Source organism: Podarcis raffonei, chromosome 12 (genome assembly GCF_027172205.1).
Source record: "Podarcis raffonei isolate rPodRaf1 chromosome 12, rPodRaf1.pri, whole genome shotgun sequence".
In the NCBI taxonomy this organism is placed as follows: Eukaryota; Metazoa; Chordata; class Lepidosauria; order Squamata; family Lacertidae; genus Podarcis; species Podarcis raffonei.
This window is the reverse complement of record NC_070613.1, coordinates 45730290-45758236: the sequence shown is the minus strand read 5'-3', so window position 1 is coordinate 45758236 and position 27947 is coordinate 45730290. Positions and strand designations below refer to the sequence as shown.

The window sequence follows — 27947 nt, the reverse complement described above, 5'->3', positions numbered from 1 at the left end:
TGGAGGAGGGAAAATTCAGGCTGGGTTGGACAGAGTTTTTGTTCTCTTGGGAAAGCTACAAGGCCAAATTGATGTTTTGGCTACAAATGTTGCAACTCTGAACTTAACAGTAAATAACATCACTGAATTTGATAAGGATTTGACTCAGGAAGCCCATGCAGCTGGACAAAAAGAGAAACTTGAGAGTTTTGAGAGTGTGGAGAAGGAGATATATGTTGTTCCTGAGGAAAAGGAAGGAGGAGCTGTAATTTTGCAGATGACAAAGGAGAGCCAGAGGCCTGACATGATGGCTACAAAGGAAAATAAGAAATGTTGAAAATCTGGTCTGAATTGGAGATTGAAGAATGGAGAGATCCCCTTATGTGGAGATCTGAAGACCCAAGGATTACAAATTTGCTTAAGGTGGAAGTTGGAGCTTTGGGGACATTTGGACTTGAAAGGAGTAAGAAACATGATTCGGGCTCCACTTTTAAGTATGGAGGTCTGGCTGGAAGAAATATGGATCCCGTTGGGCCAGAGCTTCTCCGAGATCTGGTGTTTAATATTAAGGACTATCAAAAAAACCGGCAGAGAGGAATTGAGAGAGAATTAAGAGCCTCGGACGTGAGATCTCCAGGCTGATAGTAGATTAAGACTGATGGACATTTGTTGGGGATTGAAACCGGGAAAGGGGGGGTGGAGTTTGGGGATCCAAAGGGTGCATAATTACAATCTGTTTTGTTTCTACTTTACTTTGTTATTTGTATGAAAATTGGGGAATTCGTGGAAGGGAATTTGGGTCGACGTTAGAAAAATGATTTAAGAATGAGTATTGATGTATAAGTATTGATGTTTAAGTTTGGATAAGGCAAAATTGGTTTTTTAAAATGAACTAAATAGAAAAAGGTTAAAATTAGGGATAAGAACTTGCTGAATTAACATTTTGAATTGGAATATAAGAAGGGGAGGTGTGGGGAAGTCAGGGAAATATGTTATAGAAAAATAAGGATTGTGAACGTTATGTGTTTTTAAACCTTTTTGTTTTTTGATTCTTTTTTAATGTATTAAAGTTGAAAATTTCAATAAATATCTTTTTTAAAAAAACAAATGGTGTGCGTGCACCGTGTCATGTGGTCAGTTATGTGGGGTGGGGCTTGCCAGCCCCCCTGTATTCAAGTTGGCACCCCTCTTTATGCATGTGACAAATTCCACAGGGGCCATCCTGTTAGGCTGCAGTAGATTGTAATGAATTGATTTTGAAGTCACATCAGCACCAGTTGAAAAAGAGAGAAAATTGCCTCCTGACCACCCTGCCTGTCCGGTATTTTGCCAGGACAAAGGTGGCAGCCCTAAATGTCTCCCAGCTCTTTGTTTGTCCGAAGCTCAGCTAATTTGAGTGCGAAACCGAGTGCCCAACACTGGCAACGGAGGCTGCTCTGTGGCACCTCAAAAGGCTGCCACTTTTTGTACCCCATTTCTGTAGGTTTATGGAATGTGCTAGCTGGAGTGACAAGAGTTGTATCCTCTGGACTCTGATAATCTTTGGTAAGGTGGCACCCTGAGCAAGGCCAAAATTGGGCATCCCCGAATGGGTATTTTCAGGAATCTTCTCAACTTTGCACCCCCTCAGCTCCATTGCAACCAGAAGGCCACTCTGGAATTTTTCATGCACACACCTACCAATGTATTTGAAAATTTGTTTGTGCTTTGCTACTCAGAGCTGAAATATATGACCTTTCACACAACCTGTACAGCAATACATGCAGCTCAGGGCAATAATAATAATAATAATAATAATAATAATTATTATTATTATTATTATTATTATTATTATTATTATTATGGGGCATATTCTAATGAGGGGACGAGCTTTGCTCCACATGTCAAATTTGGTTGTTCTTATATTGCAGGTATCAAATGCCACAAATATTTTGAAAATGCACCTTGACTTGCCGTCAAGTCATACCAAGTCATACCAAGGGTGTGGTTATAATTCTGCAAACTAATTCCAGTCATGCTTGATTTTACAGTGACCGCAGTGTACACTCGTTTCATAACCACCTTTTTCCACGTGCCTAGATTTTTCTGTGGCTAACTTTGATCATAAGCTAATTTCTTCCGTTCAATAAAAAAGACAAAAATTGTTTGTAGTGTCTGGATACTCTAGCTGTGCAGCAAAGGTCTGGTTGGCTTTGGCTGGAGCCAAAGTATTCCAGTCATACAAAGTGGAGGTCTATAATTTTGGCCGCTCTCCAAGGTCTCAGGTAGAGGGATTTCCCAGTCCTCTTTCCTGAGATGTTGTGAATTGAATATGGGAGCTTGCAAGTGCAATATCTGGGCTCCACCACTCCTGCAAAATTTGAATTGTAGAGCTGGAACAGACCGTCCTGTGTTGCCCATTGTGGGGCTCAATTTAACCCACAACCCTGAGGTTAAGAGTCTCATGCTCTACTGACTGGGGCATAGTTAAAATATATTTGTGAACGCTAGATGTTGTGGGTCAAAACGTTAGCATGAGTAACTCGGGTGCAAGCCCATGATGACGAAAGGGCCTCTTGCATGAACTGTGATGCTTGCACTGGTGTTAAATATATGTAGAAATGGTGTACGGTGACTTCCACTTTTGGGAGGGGATCTTGTGGGAAAGAAAATATATAATTCCGGCTGCATGTTCTTAAACCTTTAAGTATGGAGTGATTGCGTAGCTCTTGTGAAGTTAACCGAGCATGTTGGGGGAAATTTGGTAGGATGCTGTGCTCATAAAAGTACCTGAAAGAATGCTTTCTGTACTGTATAGACTTGCCTGTTCATGAAGATCTACCAGTTGGGGAGGTCCGCTTGGGATGCGGGTGGCGCTGTGCTCTAAACCACTAAGCCTCTTGGGCTTGCTAATCAAAAGTCGGAGATTCAAATCCCCGCAACGGGGTGAGCTCCCGTTGCTCTGTCCCAGCTCCTGTCAACCTAGCAGTTTGAAAGCACACCAGTGCAAGTAGATAACTAGGTACTGAGAAGGCATTTGTGCAAATGAGGTTATGCTTTCCCTGGCTTTTGAAACCTGAAATAAATATTTTAAGGATCCAACCTGTTCTCTTCATTGTAATTTGTTTTAATTGACTTTAATATTGTCCTTTAATGTTGCTCTGGGGTCTTATGGTGAAGAAATCTAATAATATATTTGAGGGAGATAAGCTTTCTGGTTGCCTTAATTTTTAAACACTTGTGTTGTATTTTCTCTTCTCAGGAAGCTGCACAGTCTTTGATTTATGCTGCAATGGCAGGATCAGTCTTGGAAAATATTCCAGAGAAAATAAGTGAATATTTGGAAAGAGTTCAAGCCTTGTACTCAGCAGGTTAGTATAGACAAAACCTGAAAACTTTCTCTCTTCGTTAGGAAATCAACAAGGCATGTTCTAGAAAATATGTTATACCCAGTGTGGTGTAGTAACTTAGAGGTAACTAAGAAATTGTAGGGTTGGAAGGAACACCAAGGGTCATTTAGTCTAATCCCCTGCAATGCAGGAATCTCATCACATGTTCTCCCAATCTGAAACCTGACCCTGTGTTGGACACAGACCTGGGAGACCTGGGTTGAAGTTACCACTTGGCCGTGAAGCTCGCTGGGTGATCTTGGACCAGTCACCAACTCTTAGCCTACCTTATAGGGTTGTTTGGAGGATAATAGGTTCCCCCTCCCCAGCAGAGACAGCCCTGCCGATCTCGCTGCTCACAGGCGAGTGGACAGAGCATCGGGGCTCCTTTAGCCGCTCACTGTGGGGGGCGGGAGCTGTGATCCCCTCAGCTGAACAGTTTCACAGAGCCCACACCACACTGCCGGCTTGTGGGAGCCAGCGCTGGTTGAGGGCTCCTTTAACTGCTCGACTGAGGCAAGGACAGCTGCAGACTCCTCAATCGAGCAGTTTAAAGGTGCAGGGGGAGGAACAAGCTGTTGACTCCCTCCAGCAGACGCTGCTAGCAGAGCGACTCGGGAGCGGTGGTGGTTTCACCATAGAGATACCGCTGAGTGAAACCGACATCGCAGTCTGCTCCTTATACCAGTCCTGGGCGAATACCGATATATCACCCAGGCCTACCAAGAGGGATATCTTTGTTAGACTATTCCATTCCACCTTAAGGGACAGGCATGAGACTGTTGTGTGTCACGTGTCTGTTTACACTCCAGCACAGCTTGCTGGGAACTTCCGTTTGAGTATAGCTTTCGCTTTTTGCTGTCTTGCTTTGGACACGAAGGGGATCAGACATGTTTTCCTTTTGTCCTATTGTATGTTGAATAAGGGACGTGGGTGGCGCTGTGGGTTAAACCACAGAGCCTAGGATTTTCCGATCAGAAGGTTGGCGGTTCGAATCCCCGCGACGGGGTGAGCTCCCATTGCTCGGTCCCTGCTCCTGCCAACCTAGCAGTTCGAAAGCACGGCAAAGTGCAAGTAGATAAATAGGTACCGCTCCGGTGGGAAGGTAAACGGCATTTCCATGTGCTGCTCTAGTTCGCCAGAAGCAGCTTAGTCATGCTGGCCACATGACCCGGAAGCTGTACGCCGGCTCCCTCGGCCAATAAAGCGAGATGAGCGCCGCAACCCCAGAGTCGGCCACGATTGCACCTAATGGTCAGGGGTCCCTTTACCTTTATGCTGAATAAACTGCTTGTAAATATGCTTGCACAACCTCTCCTTCCACTTCTGTTTGCGCGTTATGTCTGCTGAGTTGCGTGCCCCAGCTTCTGAAGCTGTGGGTCGCAGATGCTGCAACAAGGACTGGAGATCGCCCGGCACGCCGGCCGGTCGGCTAGAGCCAGCTGGGGGCCTGCCAATTGCCCCCGCTTCCTTGGTTGTATGCCAACAATCTTGTCGTTTGGACAACCCAGGACCTCCATACACACTGACCAGGCTTGTGCCCCAGCGAGGTCTCTTCAGGGCTGCTAAGACAGTGGTTTGACTGCCCCCCCCGGCGCACTCTATTGTCTCTTGAGACAGATGCCAGCAACCATTGTGTACATAAAAGTACAGCCCTTCATTCCCTCTGCAAGGCTAGTGTTGTCCATGAACACCATTATTTTCAGAGCAGGGAGAAGGATGCAGCTCAGTGGAGGAGCGTCTTTTTCTCAGGAGGTCCCAAGTTCATTTCCAGCATCTCAGTGCAGGACTGGGAACGTTCCCCTCTCAGAAATCCTGGAGAGCCATAGACAGTACCATCCTAGATGGACCCAATGAGGAAGGCAACTTCCTATGTTCTGATGGAAGCAGCACAGCACACAACCTCATCTGCACCTTAATACAGCAGTACCTCTAGTTATGAACTTAATTCGTTCCGGAAGTCTGTTCTTAACCTGAAACCGTTCTTAACCTGAGGTACCACTTTAGCTAAGGGGCCTCCCGCTGCTGCCACACTATTTTTGTTCTCATCCTGAGGTAAAGTTCTTAACCCGAGGTACTACTTCCGAGTTAGCGGAGTCTGTAACCCGAAGTGTTTGTAACCCCGAGGTGTTTGTAACCCGAGGTACCACTGTAACTATTAATCATGAGTCAGGTGAAATAAGGAAAATGAATGGTTCTTCGTCCTACTCCAGTGCAAAGAGTCGACCCCTTGAAGTCGAAGCAGCAGCTGGACTTGGAGCGGGCCCGTTTCCTGGTTACGCAGGCTTTTGACGAAGACGAGAAAGGCAACAGCGAGGAAGCGATAGAGCTGTACACGGAAGCCGTGGAACTCTGCCTGAAAACGGTACGTTAAGCTACCCACATAACTTGATGGGATTATGTCATGGCAAGAAACTCTTCCTTTCCTGCAAACGATCGACACGCGATTGTGATTTTTGCCACTGCCTGCTCTTGCAATTCGCTGCCCCCCCACCCCATGAGGAAGGGGAGAGCTGAGCTGGCAAGAGTTAAAAGGGGCTGCAGGAATCGAGACAAGCATTGGGTGGCTTCACGGTTTCCCCCACATTGTGATTTTTGCATAACACCCACCCACCCACACCCATCCCATGATTCACGATGTATAGCCAGGCCAAAAATTATGAAGCCGATATAACGATATGGACTTCAAACCGGTTTTTTCACAATATATCAATATATTGGCCAGCCCTAGCAGAGTACTGAGGCTAAGAGGCAGTGGCTTAGCTTGGGTCTGTCTAATAGGTAGACTGAGCTCTTCTACCCAGCGGGTCTTATTCTTTAAAGCTTTTGCTTCTCTAACTTCAGCTGTTTGGCTGCATCCAAGTTGCCTTCATTTTATTGAGTGTTTGAGACAAAATAGTCTTGCGGAGAGGTTTTTTGTCTGTTAGAAGGATTTGTGTTGTCATTCTGGATAGTATAAATGGAAGGAATTGACATTTGCTACCCCTTGGCCTCTTTGTTTTTCTGCATGTAGTTTGCTGGTTAGGCTTCTTAAACCCCCCTTTTTCATATTAAAGGCCAATGAAACTTCAGAAACAGCTCTCCAGGCAAAACTGAAGCAGCTGGCTCGGCAGGCACTGGACAGGTGAGTTTCTTGAAGCTTTGTATGAGCGCATTGCATGAAAACCCTGTTTCCTAAGTAGTAGTAGTTGTTATTTATTGAATATATATACCACCCTATATCCGCAGGTCTCTGTTGCATTTAAAAACAAACAAACAGTTTTTCTGCCTGTCAGGTAGCTTTTAAAGGTATGGGAAGCCTTGCTGGAGAAAAAGCTGGCAACTTTATCGACACTGTGACAGCATTTCACTCCTTGAAATGTTCATTGCCTGCAGATGTTTTGCATTCCTTTTCAAAAAAAAGTTTTTATTTATACTTTTCAAATTTATACATTTCATTAATTTTACAATCATTTTAACATTTCAAAGTTTGACTTCCTCCCCTCTTTCTGCGGTTCCTTAAATTCATTTTTTAATATCTTCTGCATATTCAAATTCATGTTTGCAGTTAATTTTAATAAAGAACTTAGTGCAAATCCATAAGAGTCTAAAGCAAAATCCACACAGCTACCTTCTGAAATGCCATTTGCTGTGCTGCTTGTATTTTTGTTTGAATATCGACAGTAAGTAGTGGTTTTTTCAATGTTTCCAAATAAAATGTTTGTTTATTAGATTTATTTCCTACCCTTCCACCCAAAGGGAGCCCAGAGCAGCAACCAACAAGCAACAAAGCAATAAAAACATATTTAAAACAATACAGATGCAAACAAAATAGTGGCTGACATCAGATAGAAAAGGGGTGAGCTGTGTCCAATATGAGTGCTGTATAAAGTCCTTTAATTCCATATGATAGATATATATAGATATATGAGAGAGCTATATTTTTATGAGTGTGTTTCTAATCGGATTTTGTTTTAATAATCTGGGCTTACATAAAAGTGTTAATTGCATTCTAATCCAGAGGGCTGTCCAGCAAAGTTGTACTCGGAAGAGACTTGTTGAAATGAATGAACCAACATGACTCGTGTCCATTAATTTAAGTGGGCCTGCTCTGAGGATGGCTAGCATTGGATACAACACAATATATTTTGAAATTCCATATATCGGTCAGCTCTGCTGATATCAGCAACCATTTGTTTCTTTCATTTACAAATCGCTGCCCAAAAGGCCTCCCAAAGAGATTTACAATATAGCAATGTACAGTGGTACCTCTGGTTACATACGCTTCAGGTTACAGACTCTGCTAACCCAGAAATAGTACTTCGGGTTAAGAACTTTGCTTCAGGATGAGAACAGAAATCATGCTTCGGTGGTGTGGCGGCAGCGGGAGGCCCTATTAGCTAAAGTGGTGCTTCAGGTTAAGAACAGACCTATGGAACGAATAAAGTTCTTAACCCAAGGTACTACTGTATATAAAATAGCTGCATATATTAAAACAGGTTTTAAAAGCAGATATGAGTATAAAAACAGTTTCTAAAAAACAACAGCACGTACATAAAACATGTTTGTTCATATGTTTTATTAGTTATGCATCCTTCACTGTAACATCCCAGGATGGGTTGCAGTGTTAAAAGCCATGTAAAACTTTATCCCAAGTGTGCTAAAGGTTTTAGAAGGTTTGTCGAAAGCGGAATATCTTTAGCAAGAAAGCTAAGGATGAGGAGGCACCTATCTGATATGCAGTGGGAGGGAGTTCCAAAGGTCAAATTCCAACATTGTTCAGAATAGACTTCCTGATAGGATGGCGTCCACAAGATGCCCTCTCTTGCAAAACACAATGATCAGTTGGGTATTTAGAGAATGAGCTGTGTAGATACAGTTATTCTCTTTGGTCATCTGCAGTGAATGGGAGCTGCTTCCAGGCAACTATTCAGTGATTTTTGTTTTACAAAAACCGGTTCTTGCCTCTTAGTTTAGGCCAGTGATGCCTTGCATAGATAATTGTGAGTGTGGATTTATTTGCATTGCACTAGGGTTGGTATAAGAGCTTGGACCATCAAGGATGACTGTTTAAATGAAGGAAATCCTGAAGCATATTCTGATTATCTGTGTACTGTATTTAGAATAATGGAATAGCTGTTTTCAGCTAAATTTCTGGTTGTACACAAATCTTTAGCAAGACAACACAACAAGAAGTTTGCTAAATAAATTGTTGCATGATTCCTGTTAGTATGCACAAAACTTTCAGGTTTTCTTTTTAGTTGAAAGAACTGTCTTGAGTGGTTTCTATGTTAGATTGCATATGCTGTTCTTGCTGTACAGGAATCCTTGGGCTGTATGAAACGAAGGTTTTATGGACGTTTAACATGTAGAGTATATGAAAAGCCTAAGAATGCAAATACCATATTTTTTGCTCTATAAGACGCACCAGACCATAAGACGCACCTAATTTTTGGAGGAGGAAAACAAGAAAAAAAATATTCTGAATCTCAGAAGCCAGAACAGCAAGAGGGATCACTGCACAGTGAAAGCAGCAATCCCTCTTGCTGTTCTGGCTTCTGGGATAGCTACGCAGCCTGCATTCGCTCCATAAGACGCACACACATTTCCCCTTACTTTTTAGGAGGGAAAAAGAAAGTCATAGAACAAAAAATACAGTACGTAAGAAATATGCAGCCACTCTTGCCTTGTTTGTTTTTTAATCATTCGTTCTTACAAAAGCAATTAATATTTTTTGCATTTTTGCACAGCAAAATGAGTAGTATATGATTGGTGGCATTTATAGGAGGCGTCGCAATGTACCGCCACCAATGAAATAAAAACTCTTGATGCGTGTAAAATGCAAACTCTCTATTTTAGAGCTGAAGCGCTGAAGGATTCAAAGCCATCTCAGAAAGACAAGCCGGTCCCAGCGAAACCAAATCAGCAAGCCCGGACTTACTTTCCATTAGGGCCTGATTTTTCCTTGAACGATAAGCCACAGGCAGTCAGAGCTGTGCAGGCCAGTGAACCTCAAGGTCAGCGATACACCGCAGAGGAGATTGAGGTGCTCAGGTAAGGAAAGGGAAAGGCTTTCCAGGCTTATTGAAAATGGATTGCCTCATTTAGGCTGCAGTCGGGTGCACACTTAAACCGGGGAGCCCATCCCACTGAACACAGTGAGGCTTACTTCTGAGCAAGCATGCATGGGATTGTTGAAAGCACCAAATTGTAGACCGATGTGATGATTCTGTTGGGATGCGTCTGGGGAGACGGGGGCATTTGGCAGGCCCAACCACCGGCCGGCAGCCGGGCAAACTCCATTTCTTGGAACAACATCAATCAGCGACCCAAGCCTTCAGAAGCACGCAAGCCAGCAGAGATAAGAACTCTTTGCAATGGAAGTGTCGGACAGAGACATGTGTAAGCATTATTTACAGGGACGCTGGTGGCGCTGTGGGTTAAACCACAGAGCCTAGGACTTGCCGATCAGAAGGTTGGCGGTTCAAATCCCCGCCACGGGGTGAGCTTCCATTGCTCGGTCCCTGATCCTGCCAACCTAGCAGTTCGAAAACACGTCAAAGTGCAAGTAGATAAATAGGTACCGCTCCAGCGGGAAGGTAAACGGCGTTTCTGTGCGCTGCTCTGGCTCGCCAGAAGCGGCTTAGTCATGCTGGCCATATGACCCGGAAGCTGTACGCCAGCTCCCTCGGCCATTAAAGTGAGATGAGCGCCGCAACCCCAGAGTCGGCCACAACTGGACCTAATGGTCAGGGGTCCCTTTACCTTTTTATCCAGCATAGTTCAGGAACAAAGGAAAAACATGTCTGCTTCCCTTCGTGTCCAAGCAAAACAGCAGCATAGCAATATGCAACGGACATTCCCAGCAGACTGTGCTGGAAGTAAACAGACATGTGACTTACAACAACTCCACATATCTGTTCCTCTTAAGGCGGAATGGAACATCAATATCCTAACAGATTCAACAACAACAAATGTTGCACGGCTCTTAAATATCAAGAAGGCGAGCCAACTTTATCATGGAGTTTATGCCAATGATCAAGCAACATGTAATTCTAATCCTATTTCCCTTTGGGATGCAAATGTACTAAGGCTAACAGCAGGATATTTAGCTGATAAATGTATCCACATATTTCGGCGTGGAATAGCATTGCTGCTAGAAGAGATACAGGTTTGCCACGCTTGTTTGCCGCCGCCATCCCTGCTGCCCTTTTAAAACAAGCCAACACAAATAGGACTTTGTACAGCTTTGGAGGAAGTCAGGGGAAGGCTACAGTAGTAACTTCCAGTCTGGCAGGCAAGCTTCAAAGAGATAGAGCCCCCTAGTGGTCTGGGGAAGCAGTTTCTATTTTAAAACTCTGTGTTTGCACCACACTGACCTCCCCACCTCTTTATCTAACTCAGGGGTCAGCAACCTTTTTCAGTCGTGGGCCAGTCCACCGTCCCTCAGACCATGTGGTGGGCTGGACTATATTTTGAAGGGGGGGAAATGAACGAATTCCTATGCCCCACAAATAACCCAGAGATGCATTTTAAATAAAAGGACACATTCTACTCATGTAAAAACACGCTGATTCCCGGACAGTCCACGGGCTGGATTGGGAAGGCAATTGGGCCACATCCGGCCCCCAGGCCTTAGGTTGCCTAACCCTGATCTAACTCAACCAGCCATTTCTCCTCTAAACCCTTGGTGGCCAGAACATTCAGGGGTAATGACCATGTGAACAAAGCTTTTAATGCGAAACTGAAGGGGGAAATTTGCTGGCTCTTTAAAACGAGACCACCCACTGCGTCTTGCTCCCGTTCCCATACTAAAACTGCTGACAGTATTAAGCAGCTGTCCATTTAGAGGCTGGCAGGGTGGGAAACAAATGCATTTGAATAGCACTGTGGTCCTGACATCTTGCATCCTGCTTTCATAGGAAGACGTCAAAGATCAATGGCATTGAGTACGTCCCTTTCATGAGCGTTGACCTCAGAGAGCGTTTCGCTTTTCCAGTACCTTTCTCGTAAGTGAATATAAGTTGCCAACTATGGATTCGCCGAAATGCTTTCTCATTCCTTATTATTCTTAAGAATTGTCTCTTGGGAACAATGTTCAGATGCTCCCTTGAATATCAAGGCAGTGTGAAAAGTAAGCTGTTGCCGCCTGCTCATTGTGGGTGAATTCATTCAACTATATGCGCTATAGAAATAGTCTTGACATCTGCAGTACCCCTGTTAAATTTTTGAACACCTGTTATTAGTATCTCCCAGAGTTTTATCTGTTTCACACTGACTTAGGACTGTAAAATCATGAATGAGTTAAGTGAGCAACTTTTCCAAAGCCTTTTTTCAAAGTGTATAGAAGTTGTCTCACCTTTGTGTTCTCTGAAGTGCATCTCTTCTTACTCTCTTACGCTGCTTGAAGTAACTCATGAGCCCTACAGCCCTAACGCTAAGGAGGCTTGAGAGGTGTTCAGATTTAAAGAAAGTGTGGCAGGGAAAACACGTACACATTTGAGTATGGAAGTCAGTCTCAAAAAGTAATTGCCAATGAATATTTGCTCCATTCATTTCAGTAGTTATAGGCCGCCTTACGGAATTAACCTTCCCAAGGCAGCTCGCAGCATATTAAAAAGATAAAATTGCATGATCACACATTACAATCCATAAAAGCCAGAATCAAAGACTGTTATAACAATATTCTGACAGCAGCAGTTGAGTGATACTGGCAAAACAAAACAGTATAAAGATATAAAAAAAGCAGCAAAGAATGAAAAACTAAAAGCAGATTGTAAAGCAACTATTGCTAGGAAAGAGCTATTTTATATTGTGGCTTTCTGGAACCCAAGCGGAGTAGACTCGTTCGCAAGGAGCCTAGGAAATAAACTCAAATACAGATCGATAGCCAGGATCTGCATATATTACAAGGAGATTGCTTTGGTTGTTGGTCATGAGGCCTAAGTAGTCTTCACAGTGGTAAATATTGGGGCAAGCAGAGTATAATTCAGCGGGTGGCGCTGCGGTCTAAATCACTGAGCCTCTTGGGCTTGCCAGTCAGAAGGTCGGCGGTTCGAATCCCCACAACCGAGTGAGCTCCCATTGCTCTGTCCCAGCTCCTGCCAACCTAGCAGTTCGAAAGCACGCCAGTGCAAGTAGATAAATAGGTACCACTCTGGCGGGAAGGTAAACAGTGTTCCGTTGCGCTAGAAGCAGTTTAGTCCTGCTGGCTCCATGACCTGGAAAGTTGTCTGTGGACAAACGCCGGCTCCCTCTGCCTGAAAGCGAGATGAACGCCACAACCCCATAGTCACCTTTGACTGGACTCAACAGTCCAGGAGTCCTTTACGTTTCACCTTAATTCAGTGTAGAAGCCCAAGCAAGGCTGATCATGAACTGGAGACTGAAATTCCAGGTTTGGAGAGCTAAGAGCCCAAAGGGAACAAGAACAATTAGGAGGGAGGCTGAGGTGGTCTTTAGGATCTGCATGCGGTAAAGGCACCCCTGACCATTAGGTCCAGTCGTGACCGACTCTGGGGTTGCGGCGGTCATCTCGCTCTATAGGCCGAGGAGCCGTCGTTTGTCCGCAGACAGCTTCCGGGTCATGTGGCCAGCATGACTAAGCCGCTTCTGGCGAACCAGAGCAGCGCACGGAATCGCCATTTACCTTCCCGCTGGAGCGGCACCTATTTATCTACTTGCACTTTGACGTGCTTTCGAATTGCTAGGTTGGCAGGAGCAGGGACTGAGCAACGGGAGCTCACCCCGTTGTGGGGATTCAAACCGCTGACCTTCTGATCAGCAAGTCCTAGGCTCTGTGGTTTAACCCACAGCGCCACCCTGAGGATCTGCATAGGTGGGCAGAAAACCTTTTGGGTATTGCTTCCTGATTTGCCCTGATAAAAATGATGTGTGATAAAATGATTTTACCAGCCCATGGATTTCATACTTAGCAGTGACTTTTGGTTTGGGGTGGGGATTGCTTTGATTGCAGAGATAGATGTGGCAAGCTGCCGTTGTCTCCCAAGCAGAAAGCAATGTTTTCCCGCTGGGTGCGTCCCGATGAGATAACAAACAGCCCCACCATGATCTACACAGTGTCGAGCTTCAGCATAAAACAGGTAAGGAGGATCGTTCTGATCTGACACAGTTGGCTATTCTCAAATAAGAGAAACAAAGCAAGATAGCAGAAGTTGACACTTTCACAGTCTGAAAAGAGAGCTTTCGCTTTGATTTTCTTTCATACACTGTTCCTGTGAGCAACGTTCAGAACCCCCACGCAACCAGAAAGTATTAATTACGTTTCAGAGCCCTAATTTGGGAATTGGAAGGGCCATTTCATTTGCAGGCTGTAACTGTTCCTGCCAACCTAGCAGTTTGAAAGCACATCAAAGTGCAAGTAGATAAATAGGTACCACTCCGGCGGGAAGGTAAACGGCGTTTCCATGTGCTGCTCTGGTTCACCAGAAGCGGCTTAGTCATGCTGGCCACATGACCCGGAAGCTGTATGCCGGCTCCCTCAGCCAGTAAAGCAAGATGAGCGCTGCAACCTCAGAGTTGGTCACGACTGGACCTAATGGTTAGGGCTCCCTTTACTTTTACCTTTACCTTTAACACGGGTAGTATTGACCTCCAACTCCCATTAGTCCTGAGCTGCTTAGCCAGTGGTCAGCCAGGGTGGGAGTTTGAGTTCAACCACATTTGGAAGGCTGCAGGTTCCCTAGCCCTGCTCTGCTGCAGTTGGAGAAGTTGTGTTTAGAGAAATGCTTTAGAGGAAAACAGAATCAGTGGCTCTTTCTCATCTGTCAAAGTGAATGGAGAATATTTTCTTCAATGCCTTTGGATCTGACGAAGAATCCAGAGGTTTGGGTGCTTTGAGGTTAGAACTGGTATATCAGAGATGGGGGCCATATGGCCTTGCAGATATTTCTGGGCTCCCAATTCCCACCATCCCTGGCAATATGGAGGGCCTCTGGCTTCCCATCCTGGTGTGGTTACCTGACCTTTGAGGAAACCGGTGTTTACAGTTTCAAGCGTAATTATTTGCCTTGAATTGGCTCAGTTCTTCCCCCAGATTTTCGATCAGTTGAGAAATCTAATTTATTGTTGGGTCCTCTCCGCTCCCCAAATCCTCTTTACATTGGCCTGCTTGTCAGTGGCACTTCATTCTTTATGTATTTTATTTATGATTTTCAGTTTTATGCATTTCAGTAATTTTACAATCATTTTAACATTTCAAAACTTGACTTCCTTCCCCCTCTTTCCACGGTTCCTTAAATTTATTTTTAATATTTTCTGCATATCCGAATTAACTTAATTTGCTCATTTATTCATCTGCTTTCAATATATACTCTTATAATACTGCAGGTTATTACAATGATCCTGCCAATGTTTTTATCTGTTTGCAATTTATAAGTAAATATTCAATAAACCACTTCCATTCTTTTATAAAAAGTTTGTTATCTTGATTTCTTATTTTTCTGGTAAGTTTTACCATTTCTGCATATTCCATAAGTTTTTGTATCCATTCTTCTTTTGCTGGGACTTCTTCTTTCCATTTTTGGGCAAGTGACATTCTTGCCACTGTAGTCGCATACATGAATAAATTTCTATACAGTTTGGGTAGTTCTGACACCCCCTGACCCTTTCTGTCCTCAGACAATCGTGTCAGATTGTTCCTTCGTAGCTTCTCTTGCTATCAGTGCGGCATACGAAAGACGATACAACAAGAAGCTGATTACCAGGTACAGTATTCTGGCAGATGATCTGCAAAATTTTTGTTTCCAATTTTTTTAAATATAAAAAATGCTGAAAGGAACTTGGCAGCTTCACTATCTGTGTGCTTTATGGATATATATATATATATATATATATATATATATATATATATATATGGTTTTTCAAATTATAATTTTACAATCACATATCCAACACACAACATAAAAACAAGATTCCAAAGACTCTCCTGGACTTCCCTCCTCCCTCCTTGTGGGTCCTATTATTAATCATTTCCTCCTGCATCTTTTATAATAATCCAAATCTTTTACATCTCCATTATATTCAAAATTCACCACTAAACTACTCCAATCCTACTAACGATTTTAACTGTTTACAATTATTTTTAAGGTAAATTATAAATTTCCCCTGTTCCTTATTAAAAATTTTGGTCGTCCTGATTTCTGATTCTTCCGGTCATTTTGGCTCTATTAACGTCCTCCGGAAACCTGCAGCCAGAGCCCTGACTGGTAATTTCAAATTTGTCGATGAAGCTCAGACCACCTTTTTGGCCCCTGATACCCAGGCTACATCTCTAGATCTAGACACTTGGTCTGCAGCCAAGACAGGATGACAACAAATGCAAGGTTGCCGCTAGAAACAGGAGCCCAGTGCATTGTGTCTACCCCTCCCAATTTCTAGGGAAATCAGTGCATGACTATATCAATCTCAAGTTCCCCATTCACTCCACCCAAAGTTTTGCCTTGGCAAGGAAGGTGCTTGCTGCATGATTTGCCAGTGAGCAGGAAGCCCAGTTGTGTCAGTATGGTAAGAATGATTGGACTGTTCATGACATGATCTAAATACGCTGCACCACTGCATGGCATAAGCGGTGAGGTTATAAAAGTTACATACTTTGTACTATTTATTTAATTTTATTTATTTATTTTGGACATGGGGGTGCTGTGGTCTAAACCACTGAGCCTCTTGGGCTTGCCGATCAGAAGGTTGGCGGTTTGAATCCCCACAACCGAGTGAGCTCCCATTGCTCTGTCCCAGCTCTTGTCAACCTAGCAGTTCGAAAGCACACCAGTGCATGTAGATAAATAGGTACCACTGCAGCGGGAAGGTGAACGGCATTTCCGTGCGCTCTGGTTTCCGTCACAGTGTTCCTTTGCGCCAGAAACGGTTTAGTCCTGCTGACCACATGACCCGGAAAGCTGTCTGCAGACAAATGCTGGCTCCCTTGGCCTGAAAGCGAGATGAACGCCGCAACCCCATAGTCACCTTTGACTGGAATTAACTGTCCAGGGGTCCTTTACCTTTTACCTATAGCTCAGCTCTAGAGCATCTTACATGCAAAAAGTTCCAGGTTCAAACCTCTGGCATCTCTACCCTAATAATTTGTGTTTTCTGCAATTTTATATGCCTAACTCCATTGTGGTCGCTGGTGTCCTTCACTGTGTGGGACTTTCGGTTCTCTATATAACTGAGAACCTTCCCTCTCAGGTGTGAGTTTAACACCAAATAGCATACAATACCACTCTTTCTTAAGCTTTAAGTTGACAACACGGGATTGAAATAGACTTGGCATAGTCCACAACATGCACACAGAATATATTCTAATATTTCCTCCGGTCTCTTTCCTTCCCCCTTCAACACAGCATTATTTATCCGCAGAATAAAAAAGGAGAGCCGGAATATAATCCGTGTGGAAAATACATGGTTAAGCTGCATATCAATGGGGTTCCTCGGAAGGTAAGGTCATGATTGTTTGCTTGTTAGGTTGATGGTTAGAATTTTATGTAATTATACCCTATTAAGGTGTTGACTGAACACATGGGGGTCTCCACAAGGATGAATATACCACAAAAACAAGACCTTACCCCCCCCCCGGACACATACAATTCACAGCTTTTGCAGAGGACAACAATATTGGCAGGTGTCTGTTAGCATTTGTATTGCATTTGCATTGTAAATGTATTTTTTTAAAAAAAATGGTATTGGGGAAAGGAGCTGACAGTTGGGAGTTGGCTGGTTATTCTGTTAGTTGTTTCTTTGACCGAGAACGTGAGTGTGTGCTGATTTCAGGCAGAAGCTGTCTGGAGGAGTTTGTGAGGACAAGCAAGCTGTGGATTAATACCTTAGGCACTGCTATGAAGGAGTTTTGAAAACAAAAAGGACTAAACCCTCTCTTGGGCTCAAGGGAGATAAACACATTGTGTTCATTAATATACAGTATACAGTCATATCTTGGAAGTTGAACAGAATCCGTTCTGGAAGTCCGTTCAACTTCCATGAGCCAGTGTGGTGTAATGGTTAAGAGCGGTAGACTCGTAATCTGGTGAACCGGGTTCGCTTCCCCGCTCCTCCACATGCAGCTGCTGGGTGACCTTGGGCCAGTCACACTCCTTTGAAGTCTCTCAGCCCCACTCACCTCACAGAGTCTTTGTTGTGGGGGAGGAAGGGAAAGGAGAATGTTAGCCGCTTTGAGACTCCTTCGGGTAGTGATAAAGCGGGATATCGAATCCAAACTCTTCTTCTTCTTCAAAATGTTTGGAAACAAAGCGTGGCTTCTGATTGGCTGCAGGAAGCTCCTGCAGCCAATCAGAAGTCCCGTCAGACATTCGGCTTCCAAAAGAAAGTTCAAAAATCAGAACAGTCACTTCTGGGTTTTGATCATTCAGGGGCCAAAACATCCAAGTTCTAGGGTGTTCAGGATTCAAGGTATGAGTATATGAATAATACTTGTTGTTCAACTGTTGCCAACCTGACAAGCAAAAAATTATCTTCAAGTCTTGTGTAAGGTGTCTTTTTTTATCACAAATAGCTAACAGTGCTCCCATGTCCCCTGCATCTCATGTTTTAATCAACACAGTGTCAGAACGCTTGGCTAGAGCCAATGTATATTCTTCGTTCTATGAGCCTGACTCTTCTGCGTGACTTACTTAATTCTACGCGAAGCTGTCACAGCTGTCTTATTTAAGCTCTTGTTTTGATCTCTCTCTGTCCTGTTTTGCCCAGGTGATAATCGATGACTTCCTACCAGTGGATCACAGCGGAGAACTTCTCTGCTCTTACTCCAACAATAAAAGCGAACTCTGGGTTTCCTTGATAGAGAAAGCTTACATGAAGGTCATGGGAGGTTATGATTTTCCAGGATCAAATTCTGTGAGTACCGATCTGTTCTTGGCAAGGAGTAAATGTCTGTTCAGGCAGATCTTCCCATTATGAAGAGCTCTTCCATTAATCCCAAGTAGAGAATGTAAAATAGACTGATGCCATCATAAACAAAATACGATCTCTGCTTTTTGTTCATTGTAGCATGTGTGCTTTTTTTCCAGCACAGCAAATAATCTCTGTAGGAATAAGTTATATTTGAGTTGGCCTTGTTTGGGGAATGTTCTTGGCAAATGCAAGTTAGCACGACTGAAGTCTAGTATGAGGCTTTATGGATTAAATTCTAGGGAGGGAAAGATACATTTGGGTACCACAACTTGGTCTCCAGTTTCTGAGGCTTTGGCCCTTACTGATATCACATTTTCAGCTTCATCTCTGTGATGATGGAGAGAAGAAACCATTATATTGTGACCAAAGGTAAGGAGGAAAGAAGCTGTGTTAGCCAGTGCAGTTCTGTTTCCTCTGAATCTGAAAATTTCTGATGGCTGCTGCAAAATCCATGGCATTTTCTATGAATTAGCCTTCTGTTACCTCCTAAAAAGTTTCACGTAGGCCAGCACCAAAAGGAAATGAAAACTGGAAGTTTCAGAACTGGAACCAGACCATTTATTAAACTTCTTGCTTTTCAAAAATAGCAATTTCCCCCCGCATGGATGGCTTTTTCACAGTCCTGGGTTATACTGCTGTTTTTGTTACCGAGGAAATCTGCTTTTATTTCAGAATATTGATCTCCATGCGTTGACTGGCTGGATACCTGAAAGGATTGCCATGCACTCAGGCAACCAATCGTTCGACAAAGACAGTTCCTTCAGGATGCTTTACCAAAGGTAACTTAGAGCTGATATATATATATATATATATATATATATATATATATATAGATATATATATATAGATATATAGATATAGATATATAGATATAGATATATAGATATATATATATATATATATATATATATATATATATGTGTGTGTATGTATTTAAGAGGCTCTGGTGTTATAAGCGGAATAGTTCCATTGTATTTTTACACTTGCTAGTGCCATTGCTAAGCAAATACTGGTGAGAAATTGATGAAGGTGTGGTATTTATAGTGAGAGACTATAAAAATGGCACTTTGGTGGCAGTGAGTTTCAGTCCTCTGTTAAACTTTAAACCATGGACCAGAGGATGCCAGGCACTCCTGACTTCCACTGCCTCCCGCAGTTTGGTCAGACTCATGTTTGTAGCTTCGAGAACACTGTCCAACCATCTTGTCCTCTGTTGTCTCCTTCTCCTTCTGCCCTCCATCTTTCCCAACATCAGGTTCTTTTCGAGGGAGTCTTCTCTTCTCATGAGGTGGCCAAAGTATTGGAGCCTCAGCTTCAGGATCTGTCCTTCCAAGTGAGCACTCAGGGCTGATTTCCTTCAGAATGGATCGGTTTGATCTTCTTGCAGTCCATGGGACTCTCAAGAGTCTCCTCCAGCACCATAATTCAAAAGCATCAATTCTTCGGCGATCAGCCTTCTTTATGGTCCAGCTCTCACTTCCATACATCACTACTGGGGAAAACCATGGCTTTAACTATATGGACCTTTGTTGGCAGGGTGATGTCTCTGCTTTTTAAGATGCTGTCTAGGTTTGTCATTGCTTTCCTCCCAAGAAGCAGGCATCTTTTAATTTCATGGCTGCTGTCACCATCTGCAGTGATCATGGAACCCAAGAAAGTAAAATCTCTCACTGCCTCCATTTCTTCCCCTTCTATTTGCCTATCTATCTATTTCTATCTATTTCAAATGGATAAGGATAGACTAATAAGAAGCATCAGTGCTTCTGTTACTCCATCTGTTACTCCATCTGTAAGCAAACTTTCTTCTTCTTTGTGACCAGATTTCGCAAAGGGGACGTGCTCATTACAACGGCGACGGGAGTGATGACTGAGGAGGAAGGAGAAAGGTGGGGTTTAGTACCAACCCATGCCTACGCTGTTTTGGATATCAGAGAATACAAGGTACCCGTGGGAATAAATGCTTCAGAGCTTTTGGCAATACCTCCTTTAAATTGGCAGGTTTTTATATTTTAAAAACCTTGCGTCCTCTCGTGCTGCTGAAAAGCTAAAGAATAGGAAACCATGGAACATCGTTTCCAAATCAGCTTTATCCGGATTGTTTTAAGACTTTCAGCTCATTTGATTTTGATTCCCTGTATTCGTTGGGGGTGCAGGGTGGTACACCCTAATGGAAAATGCCAGATATTCCTTATTTTCTTTTCTTCGTTTAGGGGCTTCGATTCCTCCAGCTGAAAAATCCCTGGAGCCACCTCCGCTGGAAGGGAAGATACAGTGAAAATGATATGAAGAACTGGACCCCGGAACTTCAGAAATACTTGAATTTTGATCCCAGAACGGCCCAGAAAATAGACAACGGTAAAGGAGCAAAACACTTGGAGGTTTGAGCAAGCAAGATTTTAAATGGCTCATTTGCCCCAGAATCTCCCTAGTGGAACTGGACAGGAGCTTGGGGTGGAGTAGGGGATGGCCTGATTTTCACAGCTCCTAGCAGGATCAGGTCCAAGGTCAAAGACCTTGGCAGGATCTTTTAGCTTTTACACTCGTACCTTGGAAGTCGAATGCCTTGCCAGTTTTGACTCCCGCAGGTCGCAAATCCGGAAGTGAGTGCTTCGGTTTGCGAACTATTTTTGGAAGCCGAACGTCAGACGGGGCTTCTGCAGCTTCCGATTTTTGGAAAAAGATTAGAGGAAGTGATCTAATCCTTCTCTTCCTTGCCATGGTCTCTCCGCCATTTCTTGTCTGGCCAGCTTCGCCCATCTCTCTGGCTCCCCCCACTAGGGCTGGATGATATATTGATATATCATCCCAAACTGGTTTGAAGTCCACATTGTGATACTGGTTTCATGATTTTTGACCTGGCAATATATTGCGAAGCACGGTGTGTGTGTGGGCATGCGCGCTATGCAAAAATCACAATGGGGGGGTGACTGGAGCAAGCAGATTCCTCTACATCAGGCATAGGCAAACTCGGACCTCCAGATGTTTTGAGACTACAGTTCCCATCACCCCTGACCACTGGTCCTGTTAGCTAGGGATGATGGGAGTTGTAGTCCCAATACATCTGGAGGGCCAAGTTTGCCTATGCCTGCTCTACATACCGTATTTTTCGCTCTATAAGACACACTTTTCCCCTCCTAAAAAGTAAGGGGAAATGTGTGTGCATCTTATGGAGCGAATGCAGGGTGCGCAGCTATCGCTGAAGCCAGAAGAGCAAGAGGGATCGGTGCGCAGCGATCCCTCTTGCTATCCTGGCTTCAGGGATAGCCACGCAAAGCCTCTTGAGCGCAGCCAGAGCGCTCCTGCCTCTTCGCTCAAGAGGCTTTACGTTGCTTTCTTGTTTTCCTCCTCTTAAAAACTAGGTGCGTCTTATGGTTGGGTGCGTCTTACAGAGCGAAAAATACGGTAACTCCATCCTTATTTCAGACATTGTGATACATAAATATATTGTGATGTTTATCTGGTGATATATCACAGTGTTGAAAACCAGGTATCGCCTAGCTTTACTCCCCCACTTCTCTGACTGTACCAGGTGGCCCTAGCAGTCCCTGCAACATCATCATCATCATCATCATCATCATCATCATTATTATTATTATTATTAGCTCCAGACAGTCATTTTACTTTCTCAGAATGCTTCTGGAGGTAAGTGGGACCCAGAGACATTTTGGAGAATTAACAGTGGCTACTGTTTGGATCTAGGGACACGGGTGGCGCTGTGGGTAAAAGCCTCAGCGCCTAGGGCTTGCCGATCGAAAGGTCGGCGGTTCGAATCCCCGCGGCGGGGTGCGCTCCCGTTGCTCGGTCCCAGCGCCTGCCAACCTAACAGTTCGAAAGCACCCTCGGGTGCAAGTAGATAAATAGGGACCGCTTACTAGCGGGAAGGTAAACGGCGTTTCCATGTGCGGCTCTGGTTCGCCAGAGCAGCGATGTCACGCTGGCCACGTGACCCGGAAGTGTCTCCGGACAGCGCTGGCCCTCGGCCTATAGAGTGAGATGGGCGCACAACCCTAGAGTCTGTCAAGACTGGCCCATACGGGCAGGGGGTACCTTTACTTTACCTTTACTGTTTGGATCTACAAGACAGGCTTAAGCAGTATGTGGACCGAGAACTCCCAGAAGTGCAAGCTGGATTTAGAAGAGGCAGAGGAACCAGAGACCAAATTGCAAACATGCGCTGGATTATGGAGAAAGCTAGAGAGTTCCAGAAAGACATCTACTTCTGCTTCATTGAGCCTTTGACTGTGTCGACCACAGCAAACTATGGCAAGTTCTTAAAGAAATGGGAGTGCCTGATCACCTCATCTGTCTCCTGAGAAATCTCTATGTGGGACAAGAAGCTACAGTTAGAACTGGATATGGAACAACTGATTGGTTCAAAATTGGGAAAGGAGTACGGCAAGGCTGTATATTGTCCCCCTGCTTATTTAACTTATATGCAGAATTCATCATGCGAAAGGCTGGGCTGGATGAATCCCAAGCCGGAATTAAGATCGCCGGAAGAAATATCAACAACCTCAGATATGCAGATGACACAACCTTGATGGCAGAAAGTGAGGAGGAATTAAAGAACCTTTTAATGAGGGTGAAAGAGGAGAGCGCAAAATATGGTCTGAAGCTCAACATCAAAAAAACGAAGATCATGGCCACTGGTCCCATCACCTCCTGGCAAATAGAAGGGGAAGAAATGGAGGCAGTGAGAGATTTTACTTTCTTGGGCTCCATGATCACTGCAGATGGTGACAGCAGCCACGAAATTAAAAGACGCCTGCTCCTTGGGAGAAAGGCGGTGGCAAACCTAGACAGGATCATTAAAAGCAGAGACATCACCTTACCAACAAAGGTCCGTATAGTTAAAGCCATGGTGTTCCCAGTAGTGATGTATGGAAGTGAGAGCTGGACCATCAAGAAGGCTGATCGCCAAAGAATTGATGCTTTTGAATTATGGTGCTGGAGGAGACTCTTGAGAGTCCCATGGACTGCAAGAAGATCAAACATATCCATTCTTAAGGATATCAGCCCTGAGTGCTCACTGGAAGGACAGATCGTGAAGCTGAGGCTCCAATACTTTGGCCACCTCATGAGAAGAGAAGACTCCCTGTTCTTAACCTGAAGCACCACTTTAGCTAATGGGGCCTCCTGCTGCTGTTGCTGCACCGGAGCCTGATTTCTGTTCTCATCCTGAAGCAAAGTTCTTAACCTGAAGCACTATTTCTGGGTTAGCGGAGTCTGTAACCTGAAGCGTATATAACCTGAGGTACCACTGTATTAGATTTTGATTATTGCTGCCTGTCCTTTTTTTCTTTAAAAACGTTTAGGGGCAACTCTCATTTTGACTCCAGAAAATCACCATTTTATAGTTCAAATCAGGGAAAATTAAATACAGCAAATGGACAAAAGTACAAAGATTCACCAAATGTTTAGGGGTATGCGTCCCCCCAGAAAAAAAGCACCGATTGCTGCTATCATCCCCGTCTGCAACAACCCTAGTTACTCAATTCAGAGCTAATGCTGATCAGACGTTAACTGTTGGCTTTCCTTTCTCTGTGGGATTTAAACGCTGATTTAAGGAGGGAGCCGGTGGCGACATATCAAGGTTAGCTCACTGCGTTGCTGCCTATTAATGGCACACCGTCTAACGGGGTTTATTCTTACACATGCTGAGTGTGTTGAGGGGCCTTTAAAAACCACTACCACCCAGGCAGAGCCTTTTGCTCTTGGACTGAGCTGCGGCGACTGAAACGCACAAAGCATCTCCTGCAGCTGCTCCTCCAGCGTCCAGGCTTGCCCTTGACTGAGTCGCCAAGGTCGGCGGAGGCGCTTCTTGCACAGGCGCTGCTTCTGCCACCCTGAAGCCATCTAGCTGTTTCCTAGCACCCGAAGCCACCATCATTCTGGGGCAGCTTGTGACTTCACAATCGGCTGTGTGCACATCTGCAGCTTGGCTGCAAAGGGAGAGAGGTCTGCTGTGGGCCTTTCTGGAAGCTCAGGGTTAGGATGAGCAAAGAAAGAGGAAGATAATAAACCACAAGATTATTACCAAGTGGGAGAGAGAGAGAGAGAGAGAGAGAGAGAGAGAGAGAGAGAGAGAGGAAGGAAGGAAGCAGCAGCAGCAGCAGCAGCAACAAAAGCCTGGCTTTACTTGCTCCCATTTTCTGATCAGAGGTTTGATATGTAGAAATTGCTTGGGTCCTTTTAGACTCTGGACTTGGTGGTCTTTCAGCCTGTGGTGTTTGGCTGTCAGCCGTTCTGCTGACTAGGTCCCTAGATCTCTTCCTCCAAGTCCTGCCCTGATGGTGAGGCCGCCACTTCTCAGTGCAAGGAGCTAAGCAGAGACTGTTCTGCTTATTGCAGGGTGCGGGGAGAGGATAATTAAAGGGACAGAGACCGAGGTCAGCCCAGTTCAACAGCTGGCAATCAATCCTATGCAGTAACCACATAACACCGGTCCTGAAAGACCTGCATTGGCTCCCAGTACGTTTCCGAGCACAATTTAAAGTGTTGGTGCTGACCTTTAAAGCCCTAAATGGCCAATCAGAAGCCGCGCTTTGGTTTCCAAATGTTTTGAAAGTTGAACAGACTTCTGGAACGGATTCCGTTCCACTTCCAAGTTACGACTGTATTATCATTGACTCCTATCATTATGTTGAATGGCTTTTTGAGCATGTTTTTTGACCTAGATCTTTTCCTTTCTTTTAGGGATTTTCTGGATTGCCTGGGAAGATCTGTGCAAGTATTACGATGTTATATACTTGAGCTGGAACCCAAGTCTTTTTAAAGAATCAACATGCATTCACAGGTTTGTCCAATGGAAAAGGTTGCAAGTTGCAAGTTTACTTCTTTACAGCTGTCCTGGACTCTCTCCCACCGATCCCACCTCCCAGCTTCCCTTGTGAGGGAACGGTATGGTATTTGAGGCTTTCTAATTTAGAAAAACGGTAAGGCGGACGTGGTGAAGATGCATAAAATTATGCCCTGGTATGGACGCAGGTGGCGCTATGGTCTAAACCACTGAGCCTCTTGGGTTTGCCGATCAGAAGGTCGGCGGCTCGAATCTGCGCGATGGGGTGAGCTCCCATTGCTCGGCCCCTGCTCCTGGCAATGTAGCAATTCGAAAGCGCATCAAAGTACAAGTAGATAAATAGGTACCACTCCGGTGGGAAGGTAAACAGTGTTTCTGTGCGCTGCTCTGGTTCGCCATAGTCATGCTGGCCACATGACCCGGAAGCTGTACGCCAGCTCCCTCGGCCAATAAAGCGAGATGAGCGCCACAACCCCAGAATCATCCGCGACTGGACCTTACAGTCAGGGGTCCCTTTACCTTTATCTCATGAAACTAGAATCCAGGGCCATTGAAGGAAGCTGCAAGATAGGAGAATCCAGAAGAAAGCATTTCCTCATAATTTTATTTTTTATTATGGAGGTACAACTTGGGCATTGTAGCTTAAATGTTTGGGAGCATTCGGCATGCAGAATTTGAATATTCTGGTACGTCACGCCGCATTTCCGCTTGAGCATTCGTAAGTTTCAGGCTTGCATTTCAACAGCTGTTTGCTTTGTTCCTTGGAAGGATCGCACCAAATAATATTTTGTACTTCCTGTTGAGATCACTGCTGGCATAAAAGGAGTGATAGCCAAAATAAGTCCTCTTAAAGGGTAATCAAGTTTTGTATGAATGAATTGCAATTCCTATAAACGAAACAGTGACGTGTGTGAGAGAGGGAATTTGTGTTTATCTCTTAGGTTTTGGGTTTGTTTGTTTTTTGCTGTTTGATGCTCAAGTTATCTCATATATATATATATATATATATATATATATATATATATATATATATATATTATTCTCTTTTACAATTTAGAATATTCATTTAGACAACCTTAAAATATCAATGAATTCCCTTCTTCTTTTTCCATGGTTAATTTTGCATAACAATAAATCCCTGCACTATTACTTCCATCAAAACTTATTTACACTGTTGAATTTATCTTAAATATTCAGTAAGTGTTTCCCTATCTTCTTTGAATGTATGTTCTTCTTGTTCTCTTATTCTATATGTTAAATCTGCAAGCTAATCATATTCCATCAATTTAAGTTGCCATTCTTCTTTGGTTGGCACCTCGCTCGTTTTCCATTTTTGGGCTAACAAAACGTGGGCCGCAGTAGTGGCATACATAAATAACCTTTTTTGACACCTGGGAGTTTCCATCTGAATTATCCCCAAGAAAAAGGACTCTGGTTTTTTGGGGGGAAAGGTGCTTTTTAAACATTTCCCCCCCAATTCATTATAAATTATTTATAATAAAATATTTTCTGTTTCTTTTTTAGTACCTGGGATGCAAAGCAGGGTCCTGTGAAAGATGCATACAGCCTAGCTAACAACCCACAGTACAAACTGGAGGTTCAGTGCCCACAAGGTGGGGCTGCCGTTTGGATCCTGCTCAGCAGACACATTACGGACAAGGTACCCTTGGCATGGGGATTCGGGTGGCACTGTGGTCTAAACCACAGAGCCTAGGGCTTGCTGATCAGAAGGTCGGCGGTTCAAATCCCCGCGACGGGGTGAGCTCCCGTTGCTCGGTCCCTGCTCCTGCCAACCTAGCAGTTCGAAAGCATACCAGTGCAAGTAGATAAATAGGTACCGCTCTGGCGGGAAGGTAAACAGCGTTTCTGTGCACTGCTCTGGTTCTCCAGAAGCAGCTTAGTCATGCTGGCCACATGACCCGGAAGCTGTACGCCGGTTCCCTTGGCCAGTAAAGCGAGATGAGCGCCGCAACCCCAGAGTCGTCCGCGACTGGACCTAATGGTCAGGGGTCCTTTTACCTTTACCATTGGCATGAATGTTTGAACCCTGGTATGAATGAGGGACCAGGCACTGAAATGCCGCCGCTTCTCTCGGTATTTGAGCTAGCAAGAGGAGGATAAAAGCCACCCGTTATTTCAAATAAAATGCAAACCCACACGAGTGTGATTCCCTTATCGGGCCAAGCAGAATGTTACAAAACAGCGTACGAGTTTTCGGGTCTCCCAGAAATCTTTCATCACAGCAGATGTCAAAAACACAAGGCGGGGGAAGTTGGAAATCTGCTTGCTGTTTTGTAACATTTTGACTGGCCCTGTTCCTAATGCGGATTTGGATTTGTTGTTGTCGGCCGACACGGTTACCTTTTTAACTTTTGTCAAGCATATTTCATAGAACCTTTCTTGCAAGCCGCTTAGAGGTTTTGGTACAATTACCACATTTTTCCGTGTATAAGACTAGGGTTTTTTCCTTTAAAATTATGTCAAAAATTAGGGGGCATCTTATACACGGATACATCCCCCCATTTTCTTAAATCTGACTCCCCAATAATAGACTGAAAAATATAGTAAGCGGTATATGATTGTACCTTGGTTTTTGAATGCCTTGGTATGTGTATGTTTTGGCTCGCCAAAAACGTTGCGAACATTTTCCAGAAGCCGAACATCCGACACGGCTTCCACTTGAGTGCAGGAAGTTCCTTCAGCCAAGCGGAAGCCACGCCTTGGTTTTCAAACAGTTTTGGGAGTCAAATGGACTCCCGGAACGGATGAAGTTCAAGAACCAAGGTACCACTGTATAGATTTTGTAAGAGATAGGCCACGTTTGCGTTAACTAGAGCAGTGTGCTTGGCACCAGATCTTGCAACCAAACTGCTGGCACATGTACAGATGCATCTGTA

General features: G+C 44.2%; 1 protein-coding gene across 7 annotated transcripts in view; it reads left to right on the top strand.

Annotated features, from left to right (window-relative positions):
* Window positions 1-27947, top strand: part of CAPN7 (calpain 7) — an 86729-nt gene that overhangs the window by 2394 nt on the left and 56388 nt on the right. For 6 of the 7 annotated variants that reach the window (XM_053359154.1, XM_053359153.1, XM_053359155.1 and 3 more), the window contains exons 2-15: window positions 3221-3329; window positions 5561-5712; window positions 6404-6471; window positions 9186-9380; window positions 11249-11335; window positions 13303-13429; window positions 14967-15052; window positions 16688-16781; window positions 18048-18194; window positions 18924-19030; window positions 20072-20192; window positions 20462-20606; window positions 24948-25047; window positions 26575-26710. In XM_053359154.1, the coding sequence (XP_053215129.1) occupies window positions 3221-3329; window positions 5561-5712; window positions 6404-6471; window positions 9186-9380; window positions 11249-11335; window positions 13303-13429; window positions 14967-15052; window positions 16688-16781; window positions 18048-18194; window positions 18924-19030; window positions 20072-20192; window positions 20462-20606; window positions 24948-25047; window positions 26575-26710 (1674 nt within the window). The remainder of the gene's footprint in view (window positions 1-3220; window positions 3330-5560; window positions 5713-6403; window positions 6472-9185; window positions 9381-11248; window positions 11336-13302; window positions 13430-14966; window positions 15053-16687; window positions 16782-18047; window positions 18195-18923; window positions 19031-20071; window positions 20193-20461; window positions 20607-24947; window positions 25048-26574; window positions 26711-27947) is intronic. The other variant, XM_053359159.1, reaches the window with a different exon arrangement.